The following is a 24,107-nucleotide window of genomic DNA, read 5'->3' as shown; positions in this document are numbered from 1 at the left end:
GTCAAGCAGCTTCTCCTGGGGATACTTAGTGTTGGAGCATCTTTTCTCTCAGGCTGACCTGAGATATAGCATCGTAATACTGACTACTGGGCTGAGTCCCAAGTTTGTCCCTCTAGACTTCCCCAAGCCTACTCTGAGTTTTACGTCATGCCCTAGCTCCACTCCTACCTGCTCTATCTTGCAAGTAATGAATACCCATATAATTTTATTCATTCATCAGTGTCCATTAGTCTAGTGTGCTCCCTCCCTCTATCTCATTCATTAATGAAAGGTATAAAGTATTTTCTTTCCTAAGATGATAAATAGATTTTATTTAAAAGTGTTGGTTATAGATTTGATGAGGAGCGATGTAAGTATCTTTTAAGCTTATGCTGCCTTGTTTGCATTGTGGCAGATAAAGTATATTTGATATAATTACTTGTAAAAACAGGGCTTCATTTATATGAATTTGTTGGGGTCTTTCACTAGTTGAGTGACTTAACCATCTTTGCTATTCAATATTATTCATTCTGTATATTCCATGTAGTTAAAAGATACTCTTTTATTATTGGTTAGATTTATTTCCTTATACTTTGCCTTGTAACACAGAGTGGTATAAAAGTATTCTAATCAATTTTAATATTTAAAATTTGTTTAATATAGTTAAGTAATTGTTTAGCTGAATGAACCTATACTAATCCATCATTTTATGAAGACAAGTTCTCTATTGGGTTTAGTATAATTTATTAACGTTTCAAAAATTATTTTTACTATGTTGAACAGGTGCATCCGATGTGAACCAACATTCATTAATACCAGCAAGTCCTGTGCATGTTCAGAACCTAACATTTTAGTAAGGCTAATCAAATTGATAAAGTATATATTTATAAATTCAATTGCTTATAACTTTTCATAACCTAGGTATTTTTTCCCTTATTTATTTATGAAGACAGGGGGATTATGTTTCAGCAACACAGGGAATTTTCCTCCATGTAGAATTTCAACTACACGTTATGGAGAGCTTGTGAGTATGTTTCCATTTTTGTTCTATTGTTAAGGAACTTTCTACATTTCTTCCTTTAGTAATTAATTTCAGACTAACATGAGAAACATTTTTGTATAAATCACTTTAAAATGGAAAAAATTATCACTCTAAGAAACAATAATCCAACAAGTTGACATTGTAATTTATAAGTATAGTACTCAGTCTATACCTTAGCGTATTCCTTTTTCAGTGAACTACAGAATGTTTAAGCTAGAAATGCCACATATAGGACTTATAAAGTAGCAGTCCCTAACCTTTTTGGCACCAGGGACCAGTTTCATGGAAGACAGTTTTCCTCAGGGGTGGGGTGGAAATCAGCCATTTCTCTAAGAAGCTTTGCAGGATAACATTTATAAACCAAGATTACCACACTTAGTACGCCCCTTCAGCAGATAAAGCTAGGAAATATATTCACATACTTATGTACATACATACATCTATAACTATTTCTATGTCTGTCTGTGTATACATACTAAAATAAATGAGTTCATACTGATGCGTTCAATTGCAAAGCAGTTACCCAGGTTCTTTCTAGCCTTTCCCCTTTTAAGTACTTTCTCTGGCAGTGAGAAATCTAGGGCTCATTATCTTCAATTTACTCATTTGCTCAATATGACCAATCTTCTAACCATGTCACTGTCTCTTCCACCTCCACATCCTCCTTCCTCTGACACACCACTATGCAGTAGACCCATTGTAAACTTCTTTGACAGGAAGGGAAGGTGGACAGGGAAGGGCTATTCCATTCTTAAAGTTAATCTGATTCAATTAATGTATTTCATTTAAATATACCAGTCCAGAACACTGATACTTTCCGAAGAACAAGTTTAGAATCCCTGGTTTAAGTCATGTTATAGCTGCTGTTCAGACTGGTTCTGTGTAGCCAGTGTATGAAACATGTCAACAAAGTCTAATTAACCATTGATGAACGAAGTTGAAGAAGACACAAATATTAAGAAGTGGAAAGATATTCCATGCTCATGGATTGGAAGAATCAATTTTGTTCAAATGTCCATACTACCCAAAGCAATCTACAGATTCAATGCAATCCTATCAAAATATCAATGACATTCTTCACAGAAATAGAAAAAATAATCCTAAAATTTATATGAAATCACAAAAGACTCAGCATAGCGAAAGCCATCCTGAACAAAAAGAACAAAACTGGAGGAATCACATTACCTGACTTCAAATTATACTACAGAGCTGTAGTAACCAAAACAGCATGGTACTGGCATAAAAACAGACACATAGACCAATGAAACAGAATAGAGAACCCAGAAATAAATCCACACATCTATACTGAACTTATCTGCAACAAAGGCACCAAGAACCATGCAGTAGGGAAAGAACAGTCTCTTCAATAATGGTGCTGGGAAAACTGGATATCCATACGCAGAAGAATGAGACTAGATCCTTATCTCTCACCATATACAAAAATCAAATCAAAATGGATTAAAGACTTAAATCTAAGGCCTGAAACTGTGAAATTACTAAAAGAAAACATTGAAGAAACCCCTCAGGACATTGGTCTGGATAAGGACTTGTTGAGTAATACCTGCAAAGCACAGGCAACCAAAGCAACATTGGATAAATGGGATCACATCAAACTAAAAAGCTTCTGCACAGCAAAGGAAACAATCAAGAAAATGAAGAGACTACCCACAAAATGGGAGAAAATATTTATAAACTACCCATCTGGCAAGGGATTAATAACTAGAATATATAAGGAGCTCTAACAACTCAATAGGAAAAAATCAAATAATCCAATTAAAAATGGGTAAATGATCTGAATAGACATTTCTCCAAAGAGGACATACAATTCAGCAGGAATGTAGGAATGACAAAAACAAAAAGACATACAAATGGTCAACAGGTAAATGAAAAAATGCTCAACATCATTAGTCTTCAAAGAAATACAGATCAAAACTTCAATGAGATATCTCACCCCAGTTAAAATGGCTTTTATCAAAAAGGCAATAACAAATGCTGGTGAGGATGTGGGGAAAGGGATACCCTTGTTGTACACTGTGAGTGGGAATGTAAATTAGTGCAACCGCTATGGAAAACAGTATGGAAGTTTCTCGAAAAACTAAAATTAGAACTGCAAGATCCAGCAGTCCCACTGATGCATATATATCCAAAGAATGGGAATTCAGGATATCAGAAAGATATCTGCACTCCCATGTTTACTGCAGCACTACTCACAATAGCCACGATATAGAATCAATCTAAGTCTCCATCAATGGATGAATAAAGAAATTGTCGTACATACACACAATGGAATATTATATAGCCACAAAAAGAATGAAATCCTGCCGTTTGCAACAACATGAATGGAACTGGAGAATATTATGTTAAGTGAAATAAGCCAAGCACAAAAAGACAAAATCTCACATGTTCTCACTCACATGTGGAAGGTAAATATTAAAAACAACTGATCTCATGGAGACAGAGAGTAGAATGATGGTTACCAGAGGCTGGAACGGGCATCAGGTTGGGGGAAGGAATAAAGGGGAGATGATTAATGGGTGCAAAAATATAGTTAGACAATTAAATAGAATGAACAATATTTGATAGCACAACAACATGACTATAATCAACAGTAAGTTAGGGTATACTTTAAAATAACTAAAAGAGTGCAATTGGAATGTTCCTAACACAAAGAAATGATAAATGCCTGGGGTAATGTGTACCCCAGTTACTCTGATTTTATTAATTCACATTGTATGCCTGTATCAAAACATCACATGTATTCTATAAAGATATACAACTATTATGTATCCATAATAATTAAAAACATTTAAAACATCTAGTTAAGATGATATGACTAGCTTTGCCTGGTCCTCAGTGTGCTCAATGTGGCAGTTGTAAAAAGACAATTTTATCCATGTACTTTTAGGTCAGTCAGGTTTTAAAAAGCTTGTTTAAAGTAATTAAACTCAGGAGAGATTAGATTAATTGATAAACCAGAGTGCATGTTATTTGTTTATGTTGAGACTGTAATTGCCAGTTAGACCGAAATACTTGTATTGACTCCATAACATGCACTCTTTCTAATTGGAAAAGTCTACTTTGAACATTAAGGTCAGAAGTTTTCTTGGGGAACAAAATTGGAACATAATTAGTTTTGTATAAATTTATAACAAAGGCATCCGATCCTACTCTAGGAATATACCTGTCAATCAGTAAAGAATTTTTATATATATAGGTTAGTGTCTTCCCATTCCCTTTCCCCAAATACAGTAATAGTGAACTAGCATCTTGGTTTTTTGGTTTTCTCTACTGTTATTTTGAAAAATTTCAAAATTGCAGAAAAGTTGAAAGAGTAGGACAGTGACTATGAATATGTCTTTCACCTAGGTTGACTAATTTTTTTCATACTCTTCCATTAACTATTAATTTTGTGTCACATTTGCTTTCTCTCTATATATGTAAATAACTACATACACACAATTTTTTTCCCCTGAGCCATTTGAAAATAAATTGTAGACATGATGACATTTCACTCCAAATACTTTAGTGTGCATCTCTAAGAACAAGGGCATATTCCTCAAATCACACCCAAGAAATTTAAAATTCATATAATAGAATTATCTGATATCTGTTCATATCCAAATTTTCCTATTGTTTCTATAATTCTCCTCCCCCTTTTGAGGATCCAGTTAAGGATCCCACATTGCAATTAGTCTTTTTAGTAGTAGTCTCCTTTAATCTAGAACAGATCCCTGCTTCACTTTGCTTTTGTGATTTTTTTTCCTCCCCTGGATTTTTCTGGTTGTTTTTTTCATGATTAGAGTCAGTGAAACATCTTTTTACAAGAATATTATGTAGGGTTGTATACAGCCCATTGCATCACAACAAGAAGCACATAATGTCAAGTTGTCCAGTTATTGATGATGCAAAATTTGATTGTGTGGTCATGGTTGTATCTGCCACTTCTCTCTCTTATAAAGGTACTGTGATTAATAATTAGTCTCAGATTTACTGTGAGAGTATGTAAATATGCATTTCAGCATCCAATAATGAATCTTGCCTGAATCAATTATTGAACTAATCATTTCTAATGATTTCACAGTTCTGTATTCCCTCTACGTTTATTAGCCAGAACTTTTCTGTAAAGAACGCCATCTTTTTTTCTCTGTGCTTTTCTTTTTTTTAAAACCTTATTGTAAATTCATGGAATCTTTGTTTATACATTGTATTATAATCTATTACTGTTATTCTTGTTTTTGAAGCTTAAGTTGTATCAAATTTGCACTTGCCTTCAAGGTAACTCCTGTGTTCTTTTGACATGACTTCATTAGGCTTTAGGCACTTGCTTGGTTTCTCTATACCATGTTCCAGGCTCACTTTTGTATAATTATAATTTTTAATGCTTAGAAAACACTCTAGTTTATGTACTGAAATTTATATAATTGTACTACCAGTGAATATTGAGGTTTTCAGTTATTAATAATATTGCTGTCAACCTTTTTATAAACATAAATGTTTTCCCGTTTGGAGGGCTTATTGCCTTAAGATAAATTTCCCAAGTGTGTCTAAATTCCTGGGTTAGAGTGTGTGGATATTGCCTTATAAAAGTATTGTGCAACTTTCACACTATCACTAACATTATATGTGGCTCCATTTTACATAGATTTGCCAATACTATTATCATTGCTTTCTATTTCTACCAGTTTTTGCATATGTTATCTTTAGCCTTCTTCTATACATATATTTTTTCTTACAAAATGATACATTTTGCTTATTGAAGAGATGAAAATAGTACCTCATAATTTTATTTTAGATTTCTCTGATCATTCTGGTACCGTATTCCATGTAACTTTGTTATATCTTTTCTGTCTGTGTCCAGGGGATTTACTCAATGGTGCTTCTCAGTGCCTCATATTTTAGTAAGATGTACAGATAAGCTTTAATGCAGTGGTTCTTACCCAGAGGTTTGTATCTACAGCTTTCAAAACCCATGTATGCCTTGGTCTCATCTGGAGATTCTGATTCATTTTGGTTTGGAACAAAGCCAGGCGTTTTCTGTTTCTTCAAAGTTCCACGGGTGATTGTGATGCCCACCATTGAGAAGCACCACTTTGGAAATTTGAAATCATTCCTCAAAATTTTTTTATTATTTGCCAATTTAGTATAATATTTGTAATCCTAAATCAGCAAATATTAACCATACTGTCAGGATTATTAGTATTTTTCTTTTCTTTTTTTGCCACTTTATTTTTTGTATTCATGAAATGGGCATATAGTATTTTTGGATCATAGGTACGTTTTGTCTGCTTATATGTTTTGCCCAAGTGTCATTATTTTATAATGTAGTCCTATTTGTAATAACTAACATTGGTTAGAATTAATTCTTATATTCCTGTTAGAATCTATTTTTCTACTAACATTGAGAAAGTAACGTTTGACATTTCCCATTCAACAATATGCATATTAAGGTCTTCCTAACAGTGTGAGGTTAGGGAATCTTCATTTGAACTTAAAACTAAAATGCATCTTTTTGTTTACAGGGCATGTCCTTAACTTCAGAATGGTTTGCAAAGTATTTGCAATCATCAGCAGTTGCATGTCGGGTAAATTTGAGTTTTTAAAAAATAATTCATTTCATTTTGAAGAATTGTGGTATCATTTTTTACCCAGATAATAAAAAAGTTTTCTAAGTAGATATATCTCCTTAGCTCTTTCCAGTGGATTGAAAGAGAATACATAAAGAGAATGGTATTCAGTATATATAGACTGAAGGTCTTCAGGCATTTTTAGCTGAAATTGAGTGTTAGGGAAAACTGTCATTTAGTAAATGTTTATTGATGACCTGCTGTGTGCCAGGCCCAGTTCTCAAATCAGATTAGATATTTTAGAAAAAAACAGAAAAAAAAATCCATCATGGAGTTATAGTCTGAATAAATATCAGTTTGTACTAAGTGCTATGAAAGGCAAATAATTTGGAGTAAAGAACGTAGAGGGGCAGAGGATCCTGTAATATTTTATATAGAATGGTCAGGACAGACATCTCTGAGAAGATGATATTTGAGCAAAACCCTGAAAAAAGTAAGAGTGAGCCATGTAAATATTTAGGGGAAGAGTGTTCTAAGCAGAGACCACCGCAGGAACAGAGGTCCCAGGGCACAAGTTCACTGGCTTATTCATGCTCAGGAGACAGGCGGGAGGCTGGAGTGACTAGAGCAGAGTGAGCAGGGACAGTGCAGAGGAGGAGAGGTCAGGGATGTAGGGAGTGGCTACGGTGAGGACCTGGGACTTACCCTGAGGAAAGTAGAAGGATTTTGTGCCAAGGAAGACATGATGAAACTTCAGGTTTTAAAAAGGTTGCTGTAGCATGGAGAATAGAATTTGTTGGGCTAAGGACATAAGAAGGGAAACCATTTAGAGAGTATTAGAGCAATCTGAGTGAGAGATAGCAGAACCATAGACAAGGGTGGTACCATGGAAATGAGAGAAGGGTTTAGCTTCTGGCTGTACTTTGAAGATTGAACCAACAGGATTCACTGATGAGTTGGATACGAGAAGGAGAGGAAAAAAAGTTCATTCCAAAATTTTGACCTGAATAACTATAAAAATGGAATTGCCTGAGAGGGAAAATTGAAAACGAAGATTGAGAGGCAAACTCAACAAATGATCTTACTTTGTTGTTCATAAAGCAGATTACTTAAAATAGATTAGACGTATATGTGTAAGATCTAATATTTAAACAAATTATTCTTTCAAATATAAATATTCTACTTAATAGTTTTTTAAAATGTCATGCTATACATTTTTACTTAGCTCTATTTTCGATTGCTTATCTTTATATTTTAGCAGAAAATTTATAATTAAAATGTACTCATTTTTCTTCCCACATGGAAAGTTTCTTTTCTACTTAAGCTAGAGGAAATGTTTCTTTTTTCTAGCAAAAAAACAAATGTTTTAAAAAGCAAAAGAATAAAAAAGAATTAGTAGAATAGGTAAATTAAAACAAAGCATAATTTTTGCATCAACTTTTGTTTAGACTGTTCAGGTCCATGTTACATTTCTTTGCCATTGTTCTTTTGTAGATGTATGCTAATCTAACATCTTGCCAAGTTCTTGGAAATATGTGTGTGATGAACATGAATTCTTATGATTCTGCCACATGTGATGCATGTCGACTGTTTCAGTTTATCTTTGAAAATACTGCTTCACTGAGCCCTGTTCATTCTATTTCATTTTGGTAAGGATATTTTGATTGTTGAAATGTCATTTTGACTGAATTTAGTGCAGTTTTGTTAATAAATATTAATAAATATTTCTTTCCCATTATTAAAACAATTGTAATTGTTTATAGGAGACAGAATCTTCCATGGCTGTTTTATGGAGACCAGCTAGGATTAGCACCTCAAATACTCACTACTACCCCTCTTCCTACAAATTTCAGTTTTAAAGGGGAAAACCAGGTACAAGTCTCTATATCATTAGAGGATAACTACATTTTGATTTACAATTTTAAAAAGTAATAAAGTTACTAGTTACAATTCTTGCTTTATTAGGTTTTTATAAATTTAGTTATCAAACTAAATAAAATATCAGCTGCTTATAGGAACTAAACAGTATAGAGTTTGGCTGTCTTACTTCACAGCCAGCACTTTGGCTCAGCACTTCACAGGTCCAAATTCCCACCTCTAACTTTCTGACCTTCTAGAATGAAGAAGTAAGATTATTCCTCTGCCTCTAGCCCCCATTTAACGGGTTTGAAAGGAGATTATCTGTCACTAATGCTGCCTCTCAATTCTAAAATAATTTTCATGCAGAAAACCAATTCAGCTTTTTAAGGTGTATTTAATCATAGGAATAGTTAGATTAATTGAGCTTCAAAATAAAGATAGTTGAATTTAATTTTTCAACAAAAAAGATGAGTCAACAATGAAAAAGAAAGGATTAGTCAACAGTGAAAATTTCTTCATAGATTATTATATTACTTTCAGAGTATTTGACATTATTTTATTCTTGTTTTCTTTAATCAGAATACAAAACTGAAGTTTGTTGCTGCTTCCTATGATATAAGAGGCAATTTTCTCAAGTGGCAAACTTTAGAAGGAGGTATTTTACAGGTAAGCGTGATTCTACTTAAGGAATTAGTAATGAGCCTTATTTTTGCTTGAGGCAAAGACAAGAGGAAAGACTAAATTATTGATTGAATAGAGCATCAGTTACATACTACAGCTCATTTTTTTCTGGTGCTTTAAATTGGAATTTCTTAAAACTGCTTTTTAAGTTATAACTTTAATTTATAACAAAGATGCTCCCTTAACTTTTTATATCCTTGATACACGAAGTAAGTATTATGTAGAGCATATATCCATGTGGGAGCTTGAGAACTCTTGACTAAAAGTAAACATTTGTGAGAGATATTTATCAGTTATATTCTTTTGCTGTAGCTTTGTCCAGACACAGAGACAAGGCTAAATGCTGCTTATTCTTTTGGAACCACCTATCAACAAAATGTAAGTTTGGACTATATTAGTCTATGTCTTAGCTTTATTTTTTAAAATATCACATGAGCAATAATTGGAATACTATTTGAAAATTTTGAAATTGGAAATGTTTTAATAGTAATGAATAATTTCATTAATTAATATAATTTATGTGGGCACAGGAAATCTTAATTTAATCAGCATGAAGAGAGTAACTCGTCATCTTAGAATGTTAAACATAATTTTCAGTCAATTGTTTATCTGCTTCTAGGCTCATAAGTCTTAAAAAATAATGCCCACTTTTGAGCATTTTGGAATGAAGTAAAAATACTACTTTATTTTCATGATGAATAATAACATTACTCCCTTCTCATTCTATCCCCCAGTAACAAATAAAAATGTTTCCTCTTTTTCTCGCTTCATACCTTTTCTCTCCTTCCTGCTCTGACCTTCTTTACTTTGGCAACCCATTTTGAAATTACAGTATGGTACAAAGGAATGTTATGAGACATTAAATATTTGAAAGACATTCAGTAGTCTATAAAAATGCTTCCTGAGAAAAATGTATGTATACACACACCATAGAACAAAACAACAATAAAGAATACCATTATGGGCCAGGTGCAGTGGCTCATGCTTGTAATCCTAGCACTCTGGGAGGCCGAGGCGGGAGGATCGTTTGAGCTCAGGAGTTTGAGACCAGCCTGAGCAAGAGCGAGACCCCGTCTCTACTAGACATAGAAAGAAATTATACAGACAGCTAAAAATATATCTAGAAAAATTAGCCGGGCATGGTGGTGCATGCCTGTAGTCCCAGCTACTCGGGAGGCTGAGGCAGGAGGATTGCCTGAGCCCAGGAGTCTGAGGTTGCTGTGAGCAAGGCTGACGCCACAGCACTGTAGCCCGGGCAACAGAGTAAGACTGTGTCTCAAAAAAAAAAAAAAAAAGAATACCATTATGGAAAACAGATTGGAAGACAACAAACATTTTTAACAGTGGTTATCTCTGAATGGTGGGATTAGAGATGATTTTTGTTTTCTTTTTTGTATTTTCCAAATTTTCTAACATGAACATAAATTTACTTAGTTTATCAGAAATCACTTATATGTTACTTTTAAAAAAATAAATAAATGATATTGTGCATCTAACATGAGCCAAGAGGAGTGACACTTATTAAATACCTGCTGCTGTGTGCTCAGCATTTTATCATTGTTATCCCATTTGATCCATAAAATAACTATGTGAGAGACATACTATCTATGCTTCATAGGTGAGGAAATTATGTCCAGTAAGATTAGGTAATCTACTCAAAGTCATGCATCAGATAAATTGTGGAGCCAATGTTCTTTTAGGTTTAAAAACCATGGTTATTCCATTGAACATGGCTGCCTCTCAAGTAGTTCATAGCCTGTTAGGCAAAGCTACATAGACAAAGAATTGCAAAGAATGTGATGTGTTATTCTATAGGTATGTACAAGGTACCAGTTCCTGGGGAAGTACAGAAAAGCTTCACAGAGTGGCACTTGGGCTTGTATAATGAATATGACTTTGCCAGGAGAACACAGTTGGGAAGGGAACATTAAGCAGAAACCACATTTTCATTTTCAATGTCAGAGTGACATAGAATAGCATAGTGTATTTAGGAACTATAAGTAGATTAGTATGAATGGACCACCATAGACTGATAGGGAGCACTGGGAGATAAGCCTGGCTCTGTTAAAGAAAGCCAGATCATAGACATCATTGTATATCAGGAGAAAGAATTGGGAGTTTATCCCATAGGACAGTAGTTTTTAAACATTTTCACTGATGTGTACTTTTTTTGTGTGTGAAGTGCAAGTCATTTATTTATTTATTTATTTATTTTTTATTTCAGCATATTATGGGGGTACAAAAGTTTAGGTTACATATGTGCACTTAATGTTGAGAATGAAATCATACCATCTCCATCTGGGTTGTAGGTCAAGAACAAAGCAGTTCTTTACTATTAGCTTTTTTGGCCCTTATAAAAGAATCATATTTGCAGTATTCATATTTTGGAAGGCATGTGGAAATGCATATAAACTAGATAGTTTAAAGATATTTTATTTTGCACAATTAAAAAAACACTCTTAAAGATAATAAATATACTTTCTAATTTTGAATTGTGATGTTTTTATTTTTAATTTTATTTTCCAGTGTGAGATTTCTATTTCTAAGATCTTAACTGACTTTCCCACTCCCATATTTTATGATGTGTACCTTGAATATACTGATGAAAACCAACACCAATATATTTGGGCTGTGCCTGTGTTAAACCTAAATCTTCAACATAATAAAAGATTTGTGAACCAAGGTAAGACATCCATACATACCATTCTTTCTCTCAGCTGAAGTCAATAAACAAGTCAAACACATGATAATTAAATAAACCATTGATTACAAGGAGGATCATGAATTATCTCTTATTATATGATTATTATATGGCATGCCAAAAAAGTAAAACAATAAATTGCTGATATACTTAGAAATGTTTACTAATTTTTTTATCAGGCGTATTGTTAAGAAATTAGGCCTGTAATCCCAGCATTTGGGAGGCCGAGGCAAGAGGATTGCTTGAGGCCAGGAGTTTGAGAACAGCCAAATTGATGAAAAGTTCAAAAACCAAAAGGCATTCAAATGAGGTAGAGAAGACCATTATCAAATTCTTACAGCAGGCCAGGTGCGATGGCTTACGCCTGTGATCCTAGCATTCTGGGAGGCCAAGATGGGAGGATTGCTTGAGGTCAAGGGTTGGAGGTCTGAGCAACAGCAAGACCCCATCTCCACTAAAAAAAAAAAAAAAAGGAAGAAAGAAAGAAAAAAAAAAAGAAAAGAAAAGGAAAAACTAGCCAGACAACTAAAAGTAGAAAAATTAGCTGGGTGGGTGGCATATGCCTGTAGTCCCAGCTACTCAGGAGGCTGAGGCAGGAGGATCACTCAAGCCCAGGAGTTTGAGGTTGCTGTGAGCTAGGCTAACACCACAGCACTCTAGCCTGGGCAACCGAGGGAAGCTCTTATCTCAAAAAAAAAAAAAAAAATTCTGCAGTAAATCTTTGCAGATATCTTACCTAAAAAAAAAAAAAAAAAAATACTAATTTTGTGTTTTAAATATGTCCAGTAAACTTCTTAGGAGCTGTCTTGAACAATTTGTGAGTATTTTTTAATGCCATCTTATTTTTTCTTTTTATAATAAAAGACAGTAGCTCTGGCATGTGGCTTCTGACTCGGCGCATCTTCTTAGTGGATGCAGTAAGTGGACGAGAAAATGACTTAGGAAGTCAGCCAAAAGTAATTCGAATTGCTACCCAAATATCACTGAGGTAAACAAATGTCCAATGACTTGGAGTATATGGGAAAATGTTATAATGAAAGTGTTGCCAGTAATTATCAAACGAAAACTATAAGGACAACTAAATTGGAACAGTTGATAAGGTTTTTTTAGTTATTTGTGTAGATTGGCATAGACCAATAAAAGTGAAGGGCCAAGGGGAGATTTATATCAGAAGAATGTGAGGAATTTGCTCAAAATTCACATTCTAGGCCTCTCTCTAGAGCTGCTGAATTAGAATGGGTTGAGAGGTGTAGGAAAGGTAAATATTGGTGAGCTGAAATTGGTGTTTTAGGAAGAGCCTGCCAGATGATTGTTAATAGTAAGGCCTCCCCTGTCCTCAGTTTCTTTTATAGCTTTTGTTCTAGGTTTACCCAGATTAATTATCAACACCTTCCTCTTCCTATGATACCTTAACTGTGAGCATACCTTAGGGTAATACCATGCTGTCTTTTCCAGAGTGGGATCTCTAAGATCTTAACTAACTTTCCCACTGTAATATTTTATCATGTGTACCTGATGAAAATCAATACCATCATCTTGTATTGTATTAGATTGATATTATACTTTGAAGCACTTAAATATGCATTTTTTCACTGTTATTTCATTTTGATTCTCATAATCTTATGAGGTAGGCAGTACAGAAACTTTGTCATATATCTTACAGAAATCCACGTGTACTGTGTTTTTTAGTATTCCCTCAATCTTCTAGTGTGGTATCCTTGGTAAAAATGAAATCAAACCTCCACAGGCTTGACACATTCTTGATGAAACCATATTGGCCCCTAGTGATTGGCACTTTCCTTTTTGAGTCCACACACTATATAGTACTAATGCATTGATTTTGGCAAAATGTGCTTCACTATGTGCCATAAACAATATTATATCTGATACATTTTGTTAAGAATCCATCTTTCTCTTTTGAAAATCAGGATTTTATCTGCGTTTCTTTAAGCTTCATGTAGCACTGCAATTTTGATTGTTGCTCAAAGATGGCTTGAGTGCTTCAGTGATTTCACTTGTAAACTTCATGGGGCCTGGATCAAAAGAGTTTCTAATTTATCTCAGAGGGTGTATTTTAATATTATTTTGACTGCCTAAGATAGGTTGTGTTGTTATCATTAGATTATGTTTAACTTACTCTAGTTCTTAACTGGTTGGTTCTGAGATCATCAAGGTAATGCATATTAAATTCAAAAGAAATGGCAAACTAAATGTATGTTTAAGGGCTTAGATATACTTATCACCCTAAATATATTTTCTTTGAAATAGCATCAACCTTGTACCTAACACAAAAAATGGAAACATCTACCCTCCTTTAATCACTATTGCCTACCGTGACATTGATATCAAAGATCCCAAGAGCCAGTCTGTGGAGGTGAGTTCTTTACTAATCAGTGCCCTTATGTATCTAAATACAGCATAATACTGATGCGGTTTATATTATGATCAAAAGACAATTTGCCTTTTTTTAAGTTTTAAGTAAATCTTTCTCTTTATATTGTCAAGTCTTAATTAGTTTTTACTAATAATGGTAAGAGGTGAGTTCATGTGGATCCTGAGCAAGAATGAATTAAATTTTTCAGTAGAGGCATCACCAGCAGTTGAGCATCCTTATTAGGGATCCTGGGAAATGCGGAGATGTGCACCATCTGCTCCTGTCCTTTTGGACTACCTTGCTTATATTAAGATTTTGTCCCTTTGCCTAATTAAACTGGGAACTCAGACTTTACAGTGGGCATATGTGTGCTTACCAATCTATAGCCTACTTGACAGAGATACACGTTAACAGGCAGAAAGACTATTAATAAAATTACCAGCTTTATAACTAGGAGTGCTAACATGACCTAGAGAATGTGGTTTGGACCTGAAGCCAAATAGGCTTCTCACTTCTTCCCCAACTCAGTTAAACTTAACTATAGAACTGAAGGCCTCTTCTACCTGGGAGGGCCTATATATGGAAATAAGAAACCTTGTACATCCCCAAAATGGGCTGTACTGAAGAGAATGAACCTAGAAACGACCGAGCTGTACATGCTAAGTTCCTCTTCTCAACTTCCCAAGTCAGATAAAGCATCCCTGCTTTGAGGAAGGGTAAATGAGAGAAGGATAGAAATTAAAAACCAAAGGTAATCCTTTCATACTTTTTCCTTCTAGAGGTTAAGTGGATATTCCCTTCCTTTGCTGAAAATTTGAGAAGTAGGGCATAAGCATTTCTTACCTTCAAGCTTACCAATAGCTTTTAATTTTTATTACTTTACTTTTCTGAATTTTAATATTCTAGTTCTTTCATCCAGTGCTTTTGGCCTCTCTGTTGTGTTTGTACTTGTACTCACCTGTTATGGGATTCAAACTTTAATTAAGCAAAATTAAGCACCTAGTATAACTTCTCTTAAAGATTTCCCATTTTCATTTTTATTACCTAATCCAACGTTAAAATTAGTTTCTGGGCCGGGCACGGTGGCTCACGCCTATAATCCTAGCCCTCCGGGAGGCCGAGGCAGGTGGATCGCTCGAGGTCAGGAGTTCAAGACCAGCCTGAGCGAGACCCCGTCTCTACTAAAAATAGAAATAAAAATTATCTGGACGGCTAAAAATATATATAGAAAAAATTAGCTGGGCATGGTGGCACATGCCTCTAGTCCCAGCTACTCGGGAGGCTGAGGCAGTAGGATCACTTAAGCCCAGGAGTTTGAGGTTGCTGTGAGCTAGGCTGACGCCATGGCACTCTAGCCAGGGTGACAGAGTGAGACTCTGTCTCCAAAAAAAAAAAAAAAAAAATTAGTTTCTATTGACTGAGCTTGTATATAATGAGAGGAGAAGAAAATCCAGAAGCATACTTGGTAACAACAAAAGGCTGCCTGGCTTAAAACCTTCTGGAGTGATATTCATAGGTAACTAAGAGTATATTTATTTTAATATAAAACACTTCTGGGTCCTTTCTCTAAGTATTATTCTTGTCTAAAACATTCCAAACTAAGTCTTAACAAATTGGAAAATAACAAATAGAGGATTGTGAGAGTCATGAAACTATACCGATAAAGTCCATTTCATCCTAATTATAAAAAATACAGTTATTTCATCATTGTTATTCTTAATTCTTAATTTCTCATGGCAGCTGTTACAAAAATTGTATATCAGTTTAAGCATCCAGCTATGGCTCTGCTGTCTCACCAATAGCAAATAACCTTACTTCCGATTTTACTGAGCAGATCAAGACCATCTAATAGGAATTCCCTCATATTTCCTCCTCCTTTTTTTTTTTTTGTTTTGTTTTTGAGACAGGGTCTCACTCTGTCACCTGTGATGTCATCACAGCTCACTGCAACCTCCAACTTTGGGGCTCAAGCAATCCTCAGCCTCCTGAGTAACTGGGACCACAGGCGCCTGCCTCCATGCCCAGCTAATTTTTCTATTTTTTGTAGAGACAGGGCCTTACTCTTGCTCAGGCTAGTCTCAAACTCCTGGCCTCTAGCAATCCTCCTGCCTCAGCCTCCTAAAGTGCTAGGATTACAGGCATGAGTTACCACATCCAGCCAGATCTCCTCTTTAATACTAAAGAAGTCCTGTGTTTCATTATCCTTCCCATTTCTTGTTTCTGTTTCTAAGAAAGTAAAACTTGTCTGCAGTACTTTCTCCAATATCCTGTTTCCCCCAACCCCTTATTCAGCCACCTCTCTGCTAGTCACTTTCCTTTGTTTATAAAAACTGTCAGGTAGCTTCATCTTAAAAACGAACGCAAACATTCAACTGAACAAGTTTTTTACTCGATTCTTTCAGCTCCTCAGCTTGCTGTCATATTTCTTTCCTTCATTTCCCTGCCACTTTTTCATCATTTGCAATCTGGCTCTTGCCATTTTACTTCTTTGAAAACATCTTTTGTGAAGGTCAGCAATGAATTCCACATATAGTGGCTTTATTTCTTTACCTTAGCATTTATATAATATTTGACACTGTACTCTTGACCTTCTCCTTCTTGAAACTCCCTGTTCTATGACCATGGTAAGACTTAGGTATGTTGCCTCTCCTCTCCAATCCTCTTCTCTGACCCTTCACTGGTTCTTCTTTCTCTTGTCTCTTAAAATAGTGGTATCCCTAAGGTTTTTGTTCATACTTTTGATTAATCTACCTAGTTAGGGTATGTTTGTTTAGCTAGTTGCTAAATTCTTTTTTTTTTATTTCATTTATTAATTTATTTATTTTGAGACGCTTCTCACTATGTTGCCCAGGCTGGGGGACAGTAACATGATCATAGCTCACTGTAGTCTCAAATTCACGGGCTCAAGTGATCCTCCTGCCTCAGACTCCCAAGTAGCTGGGACAATAGGTGTGCACGATGACACCTGGCTAGTTTTTCTTACTTTTTATAGAGACAGGGTCTTGCTGTGTTGCCCAGGCTGGTCTTAAACTCCTGGTGTCAAGCGATTCTCTTGCCTCAGTCTCCCAAAGTGCTGGGATCACAGGCGTGAGCCACCATGCCAAGCCTAAATTCTTGATACATAAGTTTAGTCACTTTCTTCAATTACAGAAACCTATCAGAAAATTAAATATGGTTAGTTTGGCTTGAATTGCTATTAATGAACCTATCTTAGCTCCTCATGAACCCTTCTTTTAATATGTGTTCAAAAGAGATATTTAAAGCACACAAATAATTCTCAATAGCATATCTATTTTATGTGTAAGAGTCAGGTCTAATAATATTTATAGTTAAAAAATATGGCATTTATGGTAAAATCCAGCTACAAATCTATTTTTATAATAAAAGTAAGTTTGTGTTGTACAATTTCAGTGTGGCTAATTTGTTTTCTTTTAAATATCAGGTTTCTTTCTCAGTCAAATATGAAATGAATCAAGGAGAAGCACATGTTCAGACAGATGTGAGTTTATTTTAACCTGTTAAAAATATTTACGTTATATTTAATGAAAAAAATAATAATTTCAGATGTATAGGAAAGTTGTCAAAATAGATTTGTCATATACCTTTCCCTCAACCTCTCTTAATGTTAGCATCTTACATAACCTTACTATAATGATCATAATCAGGAAATTAATATTGCTATAGTCCTATTAACTAATCTATATAATATTTCAATTTTACAGTTTTTTTTTCACTATCCTTTTTCTGTTTCAGGACCCAATCCAGACTTTTATATTGCTTTTAGCTGTCATGTCTCCTTAGTATCTTCCAGTCTATGACAGTTTCTCAGTCTTTCTTTGTCATTCATGACCCTGACACTTTTGAAGAGTACTGGTCAATTATTTTATCCCTCAATTTGGGTTTGTCTGGTATTTTCCCATGAATAAATTGAGTTCATGTGGTTTTGGCAAAGATACCGCAGAACTGATGTTGTGCCCTTCTTAGTGCATCATATCAGGAGGTACACAATGTCAGTATGTCTTATTACTACTGATGTTAACTTTTATCGGATGGCTAAGATGGTGTCTACAGAGTTCTCTACTGTATTTTTCCATTTGTAATTAATAAATATCTCATGGGGAGATACTTTGAAATTATGCAGACATCCTGCTTTTCATCATTTTTTTGCCCTCTAATTTTAGCATCCATTGATGATTCTTGCCTGCAGAAAGCATTACTGAGATATTTGCCTTATGGTGATTTTCTATTTCTCTCATTCTTTCTATATTTATTAATTAGAACTCAACTATAAAGAGGAACTCTTTCTTTGCCCACAGTAATTTATTTATTCAATTATTTATTTAAATCAGTATGAACTCATGGATATTTATTTTACTCTAGTGATTATAATCCATTACTGTTTATTTTCTTGCTCAAATTATCCCAGATTTGGCCATTGGAAGTTCTTCCAACTTGGTCCTGTGTCCTTCAACATGGCTTCCCACCATTTTTTGAGCATGTCCTTACTTTCTATTTATAGTGTTTTTGAACATTAATGAGAAAAATTACATAAATTCTAAATTATTCTTTTTTTTTTTTAAGATTGCTTTGGGTGTGTTGGGTGGGCTAGCTGTTTTAGCAGCCCTTTTGAAGACAGCAGCCTGGAAGAGGCGCATTGGGAGTCCCATGATTGATTTACAGGTATGTTCTCAGGACTTTTTAAAGAATATTTTTGTTTTTTGACTATTCTGGATCTTTCTCATAAGACACAGCTATAAGATGAATAAGAAAGTTGCCTTGAATTTTTATGGGGCATGTATAGAATAGGTATTGTTGGATCATAGGATGTATGCACACCTCATGTTCTTCCCCCAGTGCCGTATGCCAGTCTACACTCCCACCAACAGTGCTATTCCTATTTCTGTATGTCTTCACCAATACTTGATATTTTTCCAACCTTTCTATTTTTTGCCAATCTCATGGTACATGTCATTGTTACATATGTCATTGTTGATTTCATTTTAATTTCTCTGACTACTCTTCATATACTTTTTATTGTTTGGATTTCCCCTTCTGTGAACTGTCTGTTTATTATATCCCTTGCCTATTTTTCTATTAGATTTCTAGTTTTTCTTGTTTATTTGAAGGAGTTTTTTGTATTTTTAAAATGTTAAACCCTTTTTGGTTTCTGCTGTTGAAATGTATGCCCAAATATATGACTCATCTGTTATTTTTATCCATGTGGTCCTTTGTTTAACGGAACTTTTAATTTTGATGTGGTAGCACCGGAATTTTTTTTTCATGTTACGGTATATAACTTTAGGATCTTGTTTGGGAAAACTTTCTGTATCTCAAGATTGCAAAGCTATTCCACATTTTAATTCTATTAACTTTATAATTTTGTCTTTCATTTAAGCTTTAAAAATTTTTTTTAATTTTAATTTTTACTTATTTTTTTTACTTTCAGAGTCTTTTATTGATCATCTGTAGTTCAATATCAGGTACATACAGCATTAGCAAAAAACAAAGATCTGTGCTTAGAGTTTAGTTTCAACCTAAAATGTTTTTATTTTTTATCTAACATTTGTTGCATACTTACCGTGTGCCAGGCACGTTTTAAAGCTTTACACATATATGATTCATTTAATTCTTACAAAAGCTCCATAAAGTTAGGTCTTATTATTATTATTCCCGTTTTACACATGATGAAATTGAAACAGGGGTTAAATTTTCTACTCATTTAATTTTTACAACAGCTCTGTAATAAGTATTTCATTTTGCTGATGAAGAACATAAGAAAGGCTACGTAGTAACTTGTTTAAACAGGGTATCTTCCTGATTCCAAAGTCAATGTGCTCAGGAATCAGAGCAGGGGGCCTTGACTTACTATTTGGGATAGTCAAGAAAGGCTTCCCAGAGAAGTGTCCTTTACGCTGGGTTATCTGTTCATTCCACAGTAGTCACTGAGGCCCTGCCGTCTAAGTGGCTGGCACTCTACCAGACACTGGGGGTGTGGTAGTGAGGAAAGATAGACATGGTCTGTGCCCTCAGAGCCTCATGAGAGTTTGCTAGAGAGAGAAAAGCAAGAATATTTGATAAAAACAATGCCCATTTTATTCCACGAAGTATTTGAGATGGAAGTGTGGAGTGGTTAATCATTGAGTAAGTGGCTGGAACTGGCAGATGAGGCTAAAAAGTTAATTTTGGTCTATGTTGTAAAGGACCTTGTGGGTCAGGAACTTATATGTTAGTGAGGATTTGTACATTTTTAAGAAGTGGAGTGACACAGTCCAATTTACACTTTAGAAAACCAACTCTCATGGTAGTGTGGAGGAGAGATTAGAGTGAAGGGTTTCCAACTAAGAGAAAATTACGAAATTCAACTTTCTTAGGCAGTGAAAGATGAGAAGGATTGAAAATGACATGGGCTACTGGAAATGGACTGAAAGATAAGGATCCAAAAAGTATCTGGGAGGGAGACTCAGTTGGTCTTTATAACTGGATGATACATGGATACATGAAACAAGACTTCAGGCTTGAGAAACTGGGTGGATGATATATAAAAGTGATAGTGTTACTAAAGTGGTCATTGAGTCTTTAACAGCAATAATTATTTTTTTTAAATTGCAGACAGTTATGAAATTCTTGGTATACTATGCTGGTGATCTCGCCAATGTTTTCTTTATCATCACAGTGGGAACAGGTCTTTATTGGCTTATTTTCTTCAAAGTGAGTGAGTTTCTGAATTTACCCTAAATACCAATACCTATATAACTGGTAATCTCTCTTTATAAAGGAACTGTTTTTATTTGGGAGCATTTCTGTTCAAGAGTATTGAGCTGGGCACAGTGACCCATGCCTGTAATCCCAGCACTTTGGGAGGCTGAAGTGGGAGGACTGCTTGAGGCCAAGAGTTTGATATCAGCCTGGGCTACATAGCGAGACCTCATCTCTACAAAATATAAAAAGATTAGATGGATGTGGTGGCACATGCCTGTAGTCCCAGCTTCTTGGGAGGCTGAGATAGTAAGATTGCCTAAACCCAGACATTCAAGTTGACAATGAGCTATGATCGTGCCACTGTACTCCAGCCTGGGTGACAGAGTGAGACCCCATCTCTTAAAAAAAAAAAGGAAGTATTGAGCCAGGTGCTAACCTCAACCATTCCCTGAGTACACTGAGCTTATTGAGTGCATCACTATCTTCCTCTTTTATGCTTTCTAAATTGTGCTTAGTGAAAACCTTGTTCTACGTGGGAGGCTGAGGCCAAAGGATTGCTTGAACCCAGGTTTGAGTCCAGCCTGGGCAACATGGTGAGACCCCATCTCTAAAAAAGAAAAACGAAACAAAAAATCCCAAAAAACCCTTGTGTGATCATATTTAACCAAATAATTTTTATTATAGGCACAGACATCTGTCTCTGTTTTGCTACCAATGACAGTTCAAGAAGAACGTTTTGTTACTTATGTGGGATGTGCTTTTGCTCTGAAGGTAAGTTTCAAAAGACAGGTTACCGAATTTAAAAGGCCTGCTAATAAATTAGTAAGTCCTTAACATTAAAATATTTTCTAAAACATTCTGGTGTAAAAATTACCTTAGTTTTGAAAGGAGACATGAATTATTTTATTTTATTTTACATAGGAAATCTACCTTTATTTATAGCAGATAGCTTATTCTGAAAATCTACCTTAAATAATTTTTCAAAGAAGCCATAAATATGTTTGGATTAATGTAAGTTATGGCTAATTTAATAAATATTTCAGTGTATAATTTTGTTCCTTAAAGTCTGATGGTATATTCACAATGGGACAAAATGCCTTTAGGTATGAATTTTGTCTCTGTTAATCAAGGATGAAAAATACCATTCTGTATAAAGTGCTGAAATCTTAGTTTTTTTCCCCTGTCTCCATATTCCTTTCCTCCTTTCTTCCCATGGTCACCCCTCCCTACCTTCAGTGTCCTCCATCAATGTACCAGAAGCTCTTTACAGGCCTCTTTGGTAGTTGCATCCCATTGTACTGTGATTAATTAGGTATCTGCTTTTCCCACTGAACTAGGAGCTCCTTGAGGTGCGATAGCATCCCATACTTAGATTTTTATCCTTTGTTTGATCAATAATGTATCTACTAGAAAGAATGCCTCAGTTTAAACATTTGCTTCTATAAATGAGAAAGCTGTGTTTCAACAACACATTTTTTTAAAAATCAGAAATCTCAATACCAGAGATAGGAAAAAAGGCAGTAAGAGCATTCTAAGACTTTAATTAGGACAAGCAAATCATAGCTGAAAAATATCTTTATTTACAAAGAAGTCAGATGATCTACAAAGCTAAGTATACTTCTAGAAACCTCGGGAAAGAGAGTCAATTATGCAAGGCCCCTATATGAGGAGGAACTAGGCTATTTCCTTTTTTTGTATCACTATTTGAAAGTAAGAATGAGAAAGGGAACATAAGTTAATATGTATCTGAAAATTCTGTGAATTTGGTGATTCTACATTATTTGATGTGCTTCTAATGATCTCTTAAAGATATTATAACTTCATGTGAATTCACTTGTAAAAATTATATGTTCTTGTGATTATAGTATGTTTCTTAAAGAATCAATATTGGTTCCATAAGCAGGCTTTATGCTGATACTTTTCAGGTGTTTTATTATATGTCATTCTCAGGCACTGCAATTTTTGCATAAACTCGTATCTCAGACTACCATAGATATATTCTTTATTGATTGGGAGCGACCTAAAGGAAAGGTTCTTAAAGCTGTTGAAGGTAAAATAAACATTTGCACCAAAATTCTTTTGCTACCCTTGCAGAAGAGCAAAGAAGGTGAAACTCTTTTACTCATTTTGTCTCCTTGATCAGGTGAGGGTGGTGTACGGAGTGCCACTGTTCCTGTAAGCATATGGAGAACATATTTTGTAGCAAATGAATGGAATGAAATTCAGACTGTGAGAAAAATTAATTCACTCTTTCAAGTACTTACTGTCCTCTTCTTTTTGGAGGTATAAACTGTTTTTTGATATAATTGTATGCAATTTATGGGTACCTCATAAATGTTAAATTAATGTAATTCCAACTAAGTTTTCATGAAAGTGGAAGAGTTTTCTAAAGGTTGAAATATTTTCAAGCCATTAAAAAGGGATGGCTTTTTAAAAATTATGATGAAATACATAAAGTTTACCATCTTAACTATTTTTAAATGTACAGTTCAATAGTGTTACGAACATTCACATTGTCATGTAATGGACCACCATCCATCTCCAGAACTCTTCATCTTGCAAAACTGAAACTCTGTAGCCATTAAACAATTCTGTACCCATTACCTCCTACCCTCAACCCCTGGTAACCACCATTCTACTTTCTGTCTCTGTGAACTTGACCACTCTAGGTGTAAGGAGTAGCTTTTAAACCTCTGGTTTGTATTAGAATCCCCTCCAGAATCCCCTGGAGGTTTTGTAAAATACCCATACTTGGCCTCACCCTTAGAGATTATGTTTAATTTAGCAGATTGAAGGTGAGCCTAGGTATCTGTATTTTGAAAAAGCCCATTCCCCCATGATCCATATTCTCCCCTGCATTAGAACCACCATTATAAGGTTGATATTTTTCAACAAACTATTATTGAACATCTACTATGGACTGAACAAAACACAACACGCTTATGACATTTACAGTTATTTCATGGATTTGGTTGGAATTATGACAGGAAGTATTCAGTACTGAATATAAGACTGAACATGGAAACTGTTTATATGGGTGATAGGTTTTCCCAGGAATTATGTGTATAATTAAGGTTGGCTATAAATTATTAACTCTTATTATGTATACATTGTGGAATGGCCAAATCAAGCTAAGTAACATACCTCACATACTTATTTTTTTGTGGAAGTGTTTTTTACGAGTTTCATAAGCTTTAAAAGGTATTA

At 34.7% G+C, this 24,107-nt stretch overlaps 1 protein-coding gene across 1 annotated transcript in view; it reads left to right on the top strand.

Moving 5' to 3' along the window:
• Positions 1-24,107, top strand: part of TMEM67 (transmembrane protein 67) — a 43,734-nt gene that overhangs the window by 5,723 nt on the left and 13,904 nt on the right. The window contains exons 5-20 of the mRNA XM_045560768.1: positions 763-832; positions 929-1,003; positions 6,541-6,603; positions 8,080-8,234; positions 8,349-8,457; positions 9,025-9,111; positions 9,439-9,504; positions 11,653-11,809; positions 12,692-12,815; positions 14,096-14,201; positions 17,644-17,700; positions 18,783-18,881; positions 20,811-20,909; positions 21,585-21,671; positions 22,851-22,950; positions 23,044-23,183. Coding sequence (XP_045416724.1) covers positions 763-832; positions 929-1,003; positions 6,541-6,603; positions 8,080-8,234; positions 8,349-8,457; positions 9,025-9,111; positions 9,439-9,504; positions 11,653-11,809; positions 12,692-12,815; positions 14,096-14,201; positions 17,644-17,700; positions 18,783-18,881; positions 20,811-20,909; positions 21,585-21,671; positions 22,851-22,950; positions 23,044-23,183 — 1,594 coding nt within the window. The remainder of the gene's footprint in view (positions 1-762; positions 833-928; positions 1,004-6,540; positions 6,604-8,079; positions 8,235-8,348; positions 8,458-9,024; positions 9,112-9,438; positions 9,505-11,652; positions 11,810-12,691; positions 12,816-14,095; positions 14,202-17,643; positions 17,701-18,782; positions 18,882-20,810; positions 20,910-21,584; positions 21,672-22,850; positions 22,951-23,043; positions 23,184-24,107) is intronic.

This window comes from Lemur catta, chromosome 9 (genome assembly GCF_020740605.2).
Source record: "Lemur catta isolate mLemCat1 chromosome 9, mLemCat1.pri, whole genome shotgun sequence".
NCBI classification, from domain to species: Eukaryota; Metazoa; Chordata; class Mammalia; order Primates; family Lemuridae; genus Lemur; species Lemur catta.
Note: the sequence above shows the minus strand (reverse complement) of the source record. Positions and strands in the feature narration are given on the sequence as shown.